At 43.3% G+C, this 12,838-nt stretch overlaps 1 protein-coding gene across 3 annotated transcripts in view; it reads right to left on the minus strand.

The window, feature by feature from the left end:
- Window positions 1-3: 3 nt before the first annotated feature.
- Window positions 4-12,838, minus strand: part of frmd4ba (FERM domain containing 4Ba) — a 43,017-nt gene continuing 30,182 nt past the window's right edge. Inside the window, exons 12-24 of one of the 3 annotated variants that reach the window (XM_040115462.1) lie at window positions 8,377-8,453; window positions 7,668-7,806; window positions 6,153-6,294; window positions 5,915-6,048; window positions 5,712-5,828; window positions 5,066-5,294; window positions 4,890-4,946; window positions 4,647-4,782; window positions 3,912-4,076; window positions 3,050-3,810; window positions 2,808-2,940; window positions 1,662-1,810; window positions 1,097-1,179 (exon numbers count right to left, since the gene is read on the minus strand). In XM_040115462.1, coding sequence (XP_039971396.1) covers window positions 1,705-1,810; window positions 2,808-2,940; window positions 3,050-3,810; window positions 3,912-4,076; window positions 4,647-4,782; window positions 4,890-4,946; window positions 5,066-5,294; window positions 5,712-5,828; window positions 5,915-6,048; window positions 6,153-6,294; window positions 7,668-7,806; window positions 8,377-8,453 — 2,196 coding nt within the window. In that variant the 3' untranslated portion in view covers window positions 1,097-1,179; window positions 1,662-1,704. Of the gene's footprint in view, window positions 1,180-1,661; window positions 1,811-2,180; window positions 2,430-2,807; window positions 2,941-3,049; window positions 3,811-3,911; window positions 4,077-4,646; window positions 4,783-4,889; window positions 4,947-5,065; window positions 5,295-5,711; window positions 5,829-5,914; window positions 6,049-6,152; window positions 6,295-7,667; window positions 7,807-8,376; window positions 8,454-12,838 lie in introns of all 3 variants that reach the window. The other 2 variants (XM_040115460.1, XM_040115463.1) reach the window with 2 other exon arrangements.

Here is a 12,838-nt window from a genome sequence, read left to right on the forward strand (position 1 = left end):
TTATTCAAATGCTGATTTTTTTTAATTCAAACAAATGCAATTATACAAATGACTAAGAACCAGCTTACAACAGGTGTTTACTATATATTACATGCTTTTCAAATACATAAAAATGCTCTAAAAAAAATTAGACAGAACCAGTGTATTTACAATACCAACAATTACATACAGCTTCATTCTCTGAGAGAAATTGGGAGCACCAGTCCATGATTTCCAGCATGGATGAAATAACCATGGAGAAAAAAAAACAACACAACACTAGACTAAACTCGATTTTCTGTCTTCCTGCAGTGACTGATCATATGTGGCAGTAATATCAAAGTTGGTGACTTCAGGTAATACTCAAATGGTGTGACTAAGAAGTATTTGGCTCAATTGTATTGTAAGTACGGACATTGAGATAAAGTTAATACTTTGTAAATGACAAACGAAAGTACAGGAAGCACAGTGGTAGTTTGAAGCAATGCTGTTTGATAAAACTGGATCTGGTGACTTTAGAATGCTCCAGGGAGTAGCCATCTTTTCACTCATTCATAATGAGTTCAATCCTTCATTTTGATAATGTCCTTATCAGATCAGATCTGATCTGATCCTTCATGGTTTCAGTGTTCATACGTGTGTGTAAGTAGCAGAGCAGGATGAGTCATTCTCGTTGTTCATTACGGCTCAGTATCCTCTTACCGAGACAGTCCTAGTCCTTGGTTTGTGAGGTTGGCATCTCTACGGAAAAACACTGGAGAAGTTTTTTTCCACATTCCCTTTGGCTATACCACACAGTCCACAGCAGGTCCTGGTATAGTTGCAGTGCACAAGTGCCATCACCACAAACACTCGCAATCCACACACGTAGACGCTCCCGTGGGGTTTTGTTATGATTTAAACACAAGGATGTGGGTCAGTTTGGCAACTGGGTTCATGACAACAGAAGATAAGTAGACTTCATTTCTTTTACAAGCTGAATTCCACATTAAGTTCCTTCATTCTTTGGATCCCCTTTACAGAAAAACAGGTAAGTGCAGTCTAAGGCACAATGACAACTTGTCGAGGTGAAAAATTCATACAGCACGATGACAGATAGGCAACTACACTATTGTTCCCGGTTTTGAGTCTTCGTGCCAGTAAATCTGGTCTTCTGGGTCCATGTTAGTGTGCATTTGGTTGCTGACATCTATGTAGGATCTGTAATAAACACACAAGATTGAAACAAATTAGACAAGTTGGCAAACTGAATGTAACTTGTGAATGGTTAACCATGAGTTGAGAATGAATGAACCCTGGGCTGCCATAATCAACTCTTTACCAAGATCAGGCGCTGAGCTAAAAGTAGACATGTAAACATTAATCTATGTTACCACGTGTTTCAGGCATGTTAATGTTAAGCGCAGTTTCAAACCCAGGGTCAAACATTCTCACCCAACAGAACAGCAGATGCACACAGACATTATACACACGCATAGCCTTCAAATGCGACAGTGTTCAGGGGTCACATTTTCTCTCTGCCACACAAGTGCTCTCCCACCACCACAAGACACCTGAGAAATATAGCAAAAATCATGAAGATTCAAATGAATGATTTGGACCTTTCTGCCAGTCCCTGCTACGTATATAAAAAGACACATCACCATCACCATATGGGGTAGTTTTACATTCTCGTCTCTCACCCTTTCTTCTGTGCTGTGTACTTTGATTATTGAGGGGAAGGGGTTAATTTTCCTGGTCAGTAGCATAGGCAACAGCGCCACATCTCTCTAAAGGCCCCGCAGGGCACGCCATCCTATCACAGCTCCGCCACTCAAACTCTGGGGGACATCTGCACGAGAGGGGGCAAAGGTCAAGGGTGAATGGCAGCACATGGGCAGGGAGCCTCTGCATGGGCCAAGACGAAGGCAAACAGCAGAGGAAAAGTAACAAACTAAAAAAAACAACTGAGCAGCAAAGGCACACTGCAGAGAAATGTGACCACTGGATGGCAATATGCTTGTCGGAAGAGGAAGTAGGGCAGGCATGTTTTTTAAAGAAGCCATGCAGTTACCTTATCATACATGACAACGGACGATCAGTAAAACATCTCAAAAATGCAAAGTTCACTTCAGAACATCAACAAGCAGACTATGGAGTCACACTGCGGACAAACTGAAAAAAAGCAAACGCACAGGCTCCAGCTGTCGCCGTTTACTTACTATGAGCTACCTTTAGCAAAGGACACCTTACTGAGCCTGTGCCCTCTGGAGGATTGTGGCTGCGCAGGGCTGGAGGCCACCTGTCTGACCCGACAGCCAGGGGAGTAGGAGGAGGAGGGAAAGGAGGAGGAGGGCAGGGAGGAGGTGGAGGAGGAAGCTGAGGAGGAAGAACTAGCAGGGAAAAAGGCATAGCGCCTCCGGCCATCAGGGCTGTGCCAGGAGCCCTTTAAAAGCTGGGAGGCGCCATATCTATAAGAAAGCAGGGGCCGGTGGACAGTTAAGGAGGAGAAAAGAACCATTCTTAAGCTCTGAGGAAGAAGTGACTGCTGGCTGCACAGATCCTATAATCCTACTGCTGAACCAAGCTGTCACGTTACATAGATACATGGTTGTGGATTGTGGTTTCATAACTTAAAGGTGAAGTTAAAGAAAAGGTAAAACTGACTAGACTTTAGTCAATTGAAATGTTGTGTGTAAGGGATAACAAAACCAACAGCAGCTTATATTTTCAGTAGCCATCCATTCCAGGTAATTAAACACTAGTGCTTAGCTCTGGGGATGAAAAGGATCAGGGAATGGCTTATTGGATAAAGAGCTGAGTTGAGGCCAAGTTTTTTTTTTTCTCACCTGCTGTGGGCGGAGTGGCTATAGGGGGCTGTACTGTAAGAGTAGGACGGCGGCGCATGCATAGGCATGTCATATTCCAACATACCACCACTCATGTGGCTGTGCCAGTTTGCAGTGGAGGACGCTGAGGACACTGGAGAGAAAAAAATGGTACAAGTTAGTAATGTCCCACCTACGTGTGAAACTAGAGTCAACAACATTATTCACCAGACACCGTGTTATACATGGTGTAGTGGTCTGACCTGACGAGTAGGAGATGTTTCTGTTGTTGTGGCTGTAGGGTGCGGGCATGGTCTGATAGCCGAGGCTCTGTTGGGAACCTCTGTCGTAGTCGTAGTTGTATGCGGCTTGTTTGTGTGCAGCGTTGCGATGGTACCAGCCTCTCAAGTGTTCAGCTACCAAAGCCTTTTGGATGTTCTTGCTGACCTGCTCGTTGCTGCGGGGCACCTGACGGTTCCTGGGTGGCCGCAGCGTGGCGTACGGGTTCTGCGACATGCTGTCAATCTCATCATTACCATATTGACTGTGCATGTCTTGGCTGTGATAAGCTGCTGGGGCGAGGTGGTAGGAGGGATTGACATTGTAGTGTCCCTCCATGTCGTTGTCGTACATGTAGACTCCATTGGAGTAAGGCTCTGGGTCTGCGTAGCTGGGAAAGCCTGTGACGTAGTATGCTGTTGTGGTGGGTCGGGCCCGAGGCTGGTAGGCGTAACAGCGAGTGTCTGGCTGAGCCAGGTTGGGCATGCTGCCCGTGTTGGCGTAAATGTCTTTTCTGTGGCGGCCGCGAGTTCTGCGCCTGTGAGTGTGGTTACCCGGAACGCTGTACTCCACACTGGACTGGCTTGTGTAGGAGGAGCCATCATCTAGGACCTCGGTGCTGTTGCTGCGTCGGGCTGGGGAGAAGGCGAACTGTGGTGCAGGAGGTTCTGTCTCTGTCAGGAACTGAGACTGGGACTCCAGACTCCCGCTACGCTGGCGGAAATGCTGTGGAACATCCTCTGATCTAGTGTCGGAAAATACATTTGTTTTCACTCACATCAGTCAATCAGTCAAGAGAAAAAAAGAATATATAAAGAAATACACAGTTCATCTCTGAGGCCTTACCTTAGCTGGGTGCTGCTGTAGGCATTGCGGGTGAGGAGGGGGGTGGGGGGCATGCTGCGGGCATCACGTGGCTGTCTGGAAGCTGGTTTAAATGGGCTGCTGTGGCTTGATAAGGCATCACAGTGACTGTAGTGCAGCGATTCCTGGACTTGGCCGTAATTTAATCTGGAACACAGATAAGACCAATGTTTTCAGGGCATTCGAAGGAGGGAAAAAAAAAAAAAAAAAAAAAAACACCTTGCGCTTGCTTGAATGCTGCACTTTAGTCATCATTTACACCTGAATGACTGTAATTTCATAGTCTATTGATCGTTCTTTTCATACAAGAGCAAGCATTGTGACTATTTAAAACAAGCTAAAATCTCCGAAGCTGAGGTCAACACATCAACCGTATCATTTTGTAAACAGTTGTGAAGTAGCTGCCTTTAAAACTAACTTTCCACAGCCACTTTCCTGTTTCCCTTTTCCTCTCTTCTCTCAGCTTGGAATTGTTGTCTGCTCCTTCACAGGCAGAAACATGTTCTTCTCCATCTATTTTTAAAGTCGGTGCATTTGGGCTGATAAGAGGGAGATTGTTGGAGAGGCAGAAGGAGGGAGGAGGTGACTGGCAGGAATGTACCTCTGGATCTGCTCTACAGGTCTGTACTAGCTCCATTCTTAGTGCCTCTAGTCAGACACACGCTGGAAATTAAAAACAATAAATATGCTCAATTGGTGTCAGTGCTAGCTGTATACCTGCTGTCTGCATGCTGGTCATTGGCAGAGGCCCGTCTGTCTTTGCTGTAATGGATGTCCAGAGTTTCTGCATGGTGGGGTCTTGGGGAATACTGCACTGATCTGGACCGCTGCCTCTGGGAACCAAGCTCATCATCTGGGGGATAAAAGCAATAACTTGAGTAAAACTAATCTATTATGGAGAAACAGGGGGGGAGGGTGTAAACACATGCACGCTGAGCACTATTATGCCTGAACACTCACCATCATCCAGAGTGAGGCTGTCGGATAGAGAACTAAGGTCTGAAGGGTTGACATCATCTGATAACAGAAGAGAGAAATGGTCCTTAGAAATGCTTTTTCTCATAGAAAGTGACAGTATTTTGAATCCGTTACCACTTGTTAATGCATCTGTAGTTGTTTGTGATGTCTGTGAGTACCCGCTAAGATCAGTGAAGCTCTCTGAATGGGCTTTTTCCCTTTCTTGATCCTGTAGGCGTTGATCTCCCTCTCAATTTCCTCCAGCTTCCTCTTTGCATCCAGAGAGTTGTTTCTCCTCTTCTTCTTCACTGTCTTGCAGAGGTCGCCCTCACTGGCCAACTTGATGGCTGCTTCTACAATCTTCTGCTGCAAGGCAAACATGCTCTCCAAATTCCTCAGATGTGGGTCCTGTAGGGAATCCCACGCACGCATGCGCACACACACACACACACACACACACACACACACAGTTAACATGGAATTTCCAGGAAATACAGCAGATCCTGTCAACGGCAGTCCTCTGAACAATGAAATAGACTTCAAACATCTCCATGTTAAAAGACACTATTTCTGAATTTATTCACATTTATATTCTCATTCATATTCATTTTCCAAAGACTTGCAGATGAAAACCAGCTACAACTCAAAACAAAGATCTCATTCAAAAAATGCTATGTAGCTTCAAAACACAAGTTAAACTCTTAATCCTCATTTCAAAAAGTCAAATGATCTGCATTATCTCCAGGTAAACACTCTTTATGGTAATTACTTAAGAGGCAGAAATACATCACAACGAAAAAACAATGCATCCCTAGCGATACAAACCTGATCGTAGGGAAAAAGGTCATCCAGCTTGAAGGCTGTCCCAACACGGCGACGAACTTGGGGAGCCTTCTCACCTGAGGCCAGGGGATATTCTTTAGGTAATCTGCCTGTAAGCTCCTGCAAATAAGAAAAACCACCAGTCAGCTGAGAGTTTGGACGTCTTACACATCATTAAAAAACAACAGACTGAGAGAGACACTCACAGCTTCTCTCATGCAGATCTTTTTCAGTTCCTCAAGTTTCTGTGTCAGTGTGTCTTGAAGTTCCATTTCTTTCTTCTTTAACTCAGCAATCTTCTCTTTCTTCTGCTCCTCGCTGACTTCAGAGTCAGCAGAACCTGGAATAAGCACATGTCCGATTAACTCAAAATCATAGCCATGAATCATCATTTACCAATCTGATGTGGAACAGAGGCTATTAGTTGATTAACTCTCTGCTTACCGGCTGAGATGAGGCTTCCATTGCTGGCCATTATAAGCTGGTCTTTGCCATCAATGCTGGAAAGTTTACTGATTCGCGGGGCGCAGATCTCAGTGAGGTCCACAGCGATGTCTCCTGAACTCCTGGTTGTGGCCATCTTCGACTACAAGGGAGGGAAAGAGAGAGTTAGGAGAAGGAAACAGGGAAGAGGTGGAGGGAAAAGAGTGGTGTTGTAGGAAGAATTGTGAGTATTTAATTTTAATGACAGCGCACTGTGATAGTGGCGGTTCGATATGCATGCTTGGTACTCCATGCACACTGCTCTCTCATCAGTCAGTGTGGGCTCTTTTCCTGGATGAACACTGACAGACCATCTGCCTTTGAGGAACACAGAGGCTGAATGACCTCATTTGACTGCAGCCACACACAATAATCCAACTCCACCACAAAATGCACATCACACACCACTAATACCTTATAATAGCCCCGATGCTCAGCAAATAGACCTCACAAACACAGACACATTAAGCACAAGTGAATCTTCAGGGCATTGAAACAAGGTTTAGCACTCGCACAAGGACCTAGGCTGTTAACACACTGTGCCACATATGTATCCCTTCCAAACTAAACACTTCAAAATTTCATTTTATATGGCTCACTCTAGTTTATTTTGAGTTGAGCATATTTCTTTCTAAACCCCAGAAAAGGCAAAAATATGCATAATAATAATAATAGGCGCTACTATGATTATATCATTCTGAATACTATATCAGCAAAGTGATAAAAATCTTTCCCTCCAAGCAGTTATAAGGTAATTTTGCATTTTCAATTTTAACTACCTAATCCTTGTGACTCCCAACAGATAACGGCAATTGTATTTCTGTTACACCAAGGACCTGACAATCCAATATAAAACTGACCAGCAAGGGACCCATTTATATTAAACACGTAGGCCAGTCATATCCTTTTGTCGAGCTGTTTACACAAGTCACAGGCATGGGACATGGATCAGGTAGTGCATCACATGATGAACAGTCACTGTTACACCAGGCTTAAACACTTGCACTATAACGTTTTAAACAGAATATCAGTACTCAAACTGAAAAAGACAGACAGGCTCAGTGTGTTTTAATCTGTCTGAAGGCTAATCATTTGACAGCCTGGTGAAAACGGGTCAACACTTTAGCTCAAATTGAAGTTCATTTGGAGGAATAATAAATGATAATAAATGTTATCATCCAAAATTAAGTCCAAAAGTTTGTCAGTTAACTGACAAACTGACCAGTGGAGAACACAAAACCCACTGCATGTATCAGCCAGTCATGTGCTCTGCCAGTCACTCTCACACACACACACACACACACACACACACACACACACACACGCACTTTGACACACTGACCCTGATCTGTAGGCGGGTCACTCGACACAAAGCAAGCTCTCAAAGGTCAAGCATCAGTGTAAAAGGAATATTAGACAGTTTCTTAGTAAATTTGAGTTGACAGGAAATGACATAAAATGAGAAAACAGACTCACTTTGCTTTGCTTTCTATCCAGGTAGAACTGGTGCTGACTGATGGCCATCACCCAGATGGTTTTAATCAGAGAGTGGCTGGCATACCATGTGTGAATAACCAGGCCAGTCTGTCCAAAAGTTCGCTTGGTCACTGTTCTTCTGTAGAAGAACATAAGACAGACACTCAGTACTTCTGCTGATCCAAGAGGCAAATCTGTTCAATACCTACATACAAAAAACTAAAGAGTTGATGGTAGAAAAACAAAGTTTTCGTTAAGATTGAAAAATGCATTAAGAAAAGATTAGAAAAGAATTCTTATAAGATCTTTATGCAGTTAAACCTGTGGGAGTTTGTGCAGTAATTTAATGAAGATGGGACGAGCAGTGACATCCAACTCATTTTGAAACAGACAGTGGAATTTAATAACAGTTTTGGAGACTGGAAGTGCCACATTAAAGCTGTTAGAGGAGCAGAGGTCTTATAACAGCCTTAGAATAATAAAGTGGCCCTTGAACAGTAGGGAAGCACTCATTTAAACAGACAGGTTACAGCCATTAACACGGTCTCCTAAGTGGGCCATGGGCTGCAGATGCCCTTCACAGTGTGTAAGTTGTAGGATAAGGACATCAGTAGCAAGAGAGCAGCGGCTAAAATGGGAACACTTCAAAAACAGGGAAAGTAACTATTAAGATCAGTTAAGATAAACCAAGTGGTTTGCCTTCTCTGACCTGTGCGGGTCGTTCACTTCCACTGCAAATTTCTTCTCACGGAAATACAAATTCTCCAACTGCTTCCACTGAAACAACTGCAGAGAGAAAGTGAGAGTGTGGCAGACAGGGGAAGGGAGGGGTTGAGAGACATTACACACCGCTGACTACACAAGACAACACAGGACTACTGATGCGGTAAAATGTAGATTTACAGTACATAAACAGTCAAGTCATTTGATACACAAAGGCTTTAAAATACACGTTTGTATCAATTTGCTCAGAAAAGCTAGAAGATTCCCACAAGAGGGGGGTCAATCTCGCCAAAAGACAACACCACAGGCAGGCAGGTATTAAAACAACTGGATATGTTTCTGGCATAGCAGCCTGCCTTTTAGTTTCTTTTTCTGGTCAACTTGCAACATTAGCAGAAAACAGCATAACAGCCGAAGCCGTGAATGGGGCTCAGAGGGCCAGCCAGTCAGGTGTACATTCAGGCTAACACAGGAGCAATTAGAATTCTGCTGCAACTGCAGGGAGTGACGCTGCAGGCCAGCTTCTCATTTCACTCTGTTGTGGATTAAAACAGAGGCAGGACTTCTCTGTCAGAATGAAACATCTGCTCCACTGATATTACACTCACTAAACAGATCTGGAGCCACTTTCCTGAGAACAGCTTGTCCCTGCTCTCATTTTGGAAACAAATAAGACGCCGAACAACACTGGGGCTGAGATTAATGTAGGCGAACATTGATTTAAAAACAAAAACAAAACAAAAAAACAACAACAAAAAAACAAAAACAAAAAAATGTTTTACCGAATGCCGACCTACATAGTAACAGCCTAAATTAGTGAGAAATTGTGCCTTGTGAAAGAAATCACAAAAAACGGACCAGACCAGACAGACTAGAGGAGCACATAAGGTAAATAATACATAAAAACCTTAAATATTAAAACTGACTAGACAGGTAATAGGTGGACATAATAAAAGGGCTTACCGTGAAGGTTTTTTTGTGCACTTGCACAAATCCCTGCCAAATTCTCTTGGGTTTGTACTGAATCCTCTGACTTAGTTTCCCACAGGGTTAGAGCCTCCTTGAACAATACTCTCTCTTGTCTGTTCTCAGGGAGCCAGATAGGTGTTGCAAGAGTTTCAGCTGAGCTGGCCACACCCCTTTAACCACCCCCTACTCTGACATCACTGACACCTCACACTGCCTTCAAAGGCTTTGTTCTGCTCTGCACCGCTCTCCCTCTTTTTTACACAGCTCACTTCCTTTTTAGCCAGACCAGATGAGCAGGTTGTGTACAACTATTTGCTAGGCCAGGTTATTCCTTGATTAAAGACATGTCACCTCTGCTTCCCATCATTCACAGATAAGCCATCAAACCTACACACACTTTTAATACTCCACTTCCATCTGAGAAGTCCTCTGCTTTTCATATTATAAATACCATACAAAGCACTGTTATGTAGTTGAATCCACTGTAACCTAACCAGGCAGAAAACACCCCATGTACTATATTTGACTAATACTAGCCAACAAGCTTGATACCCAAGAGTTTCAAGGGTCTCTCCGGAAAATTCCAATTTTGTTAAATGTTGATTTAACACCTCTATACCATACTGCTATTCCACATTAAGACAATATAAAAACACAGACTAAATGGTTGTGGGCATGGTAGAGCACTCTACATGCTGTTTCAGCCAATACTGCTCTCCTTATTAATTACACAGTCCGTCTGCCAGTGAAACAAAGAGCACGGTACTTAATGAACAACGGGAACCAGCCAGCGGGACACATCCAAAAACCTGTCCCACTGCGGAGGGAACCCCACACCAATTCACATCCCCTTGTCGCTATCAGGTAGCATCATTTACATTGTAACAAAAGATAACAAAGGTCTAGGCAATAAACACATTTTCACTGGATCATGACTCCTATTAGAGAAACTCCACACCTGTGTGCCGGCATAAAAATGAAACTAATAGATGGAGCCACTGCCAAAATATGTCAAGGATGTGACACACCTCAAACTCTACAATCACAAGACTGCAAGTAGTTCTCTTAAAGTGGAACCAGTCAAAATAAGCAGTCTGCACACAAGCAACTTGACGTACTCTGCATTTATGTATGAAACACTGACTCAACAATACAGGTCTAAGGTAGAGAAAAGAAAAGTAACCATCCTCTTAAAACCACCAGCTTAACAGTACAATCATGATTTGAGTGAATTCCCAGAGTTTTGCTTTTTTCAGTATTTACATCTCACTTGTTTTTGGCAAATGTCTCACTGTAAGCATGTGGAAGTGTGCCAGAAATGCCTGTGGTTTCAGATGGGATGGGTGTTGAAATCTAGCTCATAACAACGGCCCAAGGACCCCCAGAGCCACAAGTCCGCAAAAGTATACATGGATGAAAATGTGTCAAAGGCTTGACTCACATGCTTTTACAGAAAAAGATCTACCCCACCCTTCACGTAACACGTCACATACCAGCTCTGGTTGGTTAGCAACACTGTATGTTTGCACAACATGACACACAGCTTAAAGTTGTGAAAACCAGACAACAGGAAGACACCAGAAGGAACTGTATCCTATTTTGATTCATGACAGGGGGAGTTTAATCAAAAGAAAAGTGACCAGGGAGAGGACTTGTTCAGTTTTCATTTAGACGTCCTTTTAACTTTCTTTTTTCGCTAAGAAGCTTTACAATCCTTTCAGGTCTTTCATTTCATGTCATTATTACCCCAAAGCTGACACTGTCAACCATAATAAACTGAAGTTTTATTTTGGCTCTGCTGGCTCATCATATATGTGGAACAGCATGTGTTCTTAAAGAGGGTCCCATTACCCAATGGGAGAGAGCCCAAGTGACACAGAGAGAGGAAAAGAGAAAGAAAAGTCTCCTGGTTTAATTCAGAATTAAGCCTGGACTTGCCATCTGCTTCAATCCCATCGTATTTCTTGGAAACACATTGTTGCAGTTTTCCATTTATGGTCCTCATACTGAAGAGTTTGTAACAAACTATTCATCTTCCTAAATAAAACTATTTTCTCTTTTAGCGTCTTGTTTTTTCCTTAGTCCCCCCTCCGGTCTTTGGAATACATAATCTATTCATTTTATCTACAGGCCGCATACACACACTGTGTCTATACGTAGTGGAAATGACAGGATATTCACATCACTAAATACAGCACTTGTACACAGTAGGAAGTAGGAAGAGTCAGCTTTTGATTTTCAGGATATCCAATAAGGAGTAATGACACTGGCATGCATGTAGAGAAGATCATGTGAGGTTAAGCTATTGTAGCTACTTTAAATAATATCTACTAACTTAAAGTAAAAAAAACATGTGTTTTAAAAATGCACAACTGCTGACCTCCCACCAGTGCCACCTCTGAATCCAGCCCCCTGCCCCCCTGCACAAATAACTTTTTTAGTGCCTGATCAATTGTGTTCCCTCCAAGACACACACACACACACACACACACACACACACACACACACACACACACACACACACACACACACACACACACACACACACACACACACACACACACACACAGATTACCATAATGAATGCAGCATGCTGAGAGGGGCTGGGCAGAAGGCAAGGAGGGAAGGGCAGGGCTGAATACAGTGGCTGTAAACTAAGACAGGAAGCACTATCAATATTCAAAAGATATGGACGACTACCTTTAAGGCAGAATGAGCAACAAAAAAGGTCATTTAAAAAGGCAACATTTTTTCCCACAACAGGAAACCTGTGAGGTTCCCATGTGACACTTCCTTCCTTGTGTGGAGGAGTTGGAGGAGGCAGAGTCTAGTTTTGATGAACCCTCCCAGCACCCTAACACCCTCACTGCTGTCCCCTAACTCCAAACAAGCACCCACCCACCCAGTTGGCAGAGTGCCAACCCAAGTCCCAGAGGCCCACAGCTTCCCACATAGCACCATGATTACAACTTCCACTAGGAGGGTTGGGGAGAGACAAACTGTGGCCGTGCCCATTAATGCCTCGGTATTCAGTGTAACAGCACACCCTGCTATGTCAACAGGTTCCTGCCATGTAACAACAGCTACGACGAGTCTAATAAAAGGCTGGGGAGAAATGCTCAGTTGGGACACTATTAAATATTACCTCTCCAACATAGGGGACAGTAATCACAGACACAAGGGCACACTCAAAAATTGTGGTACAGGAGCAGTACATTTCTGTATATTTACCATAACAGGAACAGATCCACCATAAAGTTAAAAAGTAGCATTTTACAGTTTATTAACGCTAATTGTTTAAAGGCTTGGTCTACAAACTATATTTTTTAAGTAACAAGTTACTACCAAAACTGACTCGCAAGAAAGGGTATTTTAATTTAATGTTTTAGCATACTCCTCCAATGATAAGCTTTTATATAAAAAAGGGGCAGATCAATGCTATTTTTTTTCTGAGCTTGTAGTTATTTGTGCATCTTCCC

This window comes from Xiphias gladius, chromosome 21, assembly GCF_016859285.1.
Source record: "Xiphias gladius isolate SHS-SW01 ecotype Sanya breed wild chromosome 21, ASM1685928v1, whole genome shotgun sequence".
Taxonomy (NCBI): Eukaryota; Metazoa; Chordata; class Actinopteri; order Istiophoriformes; family Xiphiidae; genus Xiphias; species Xiphias gladius.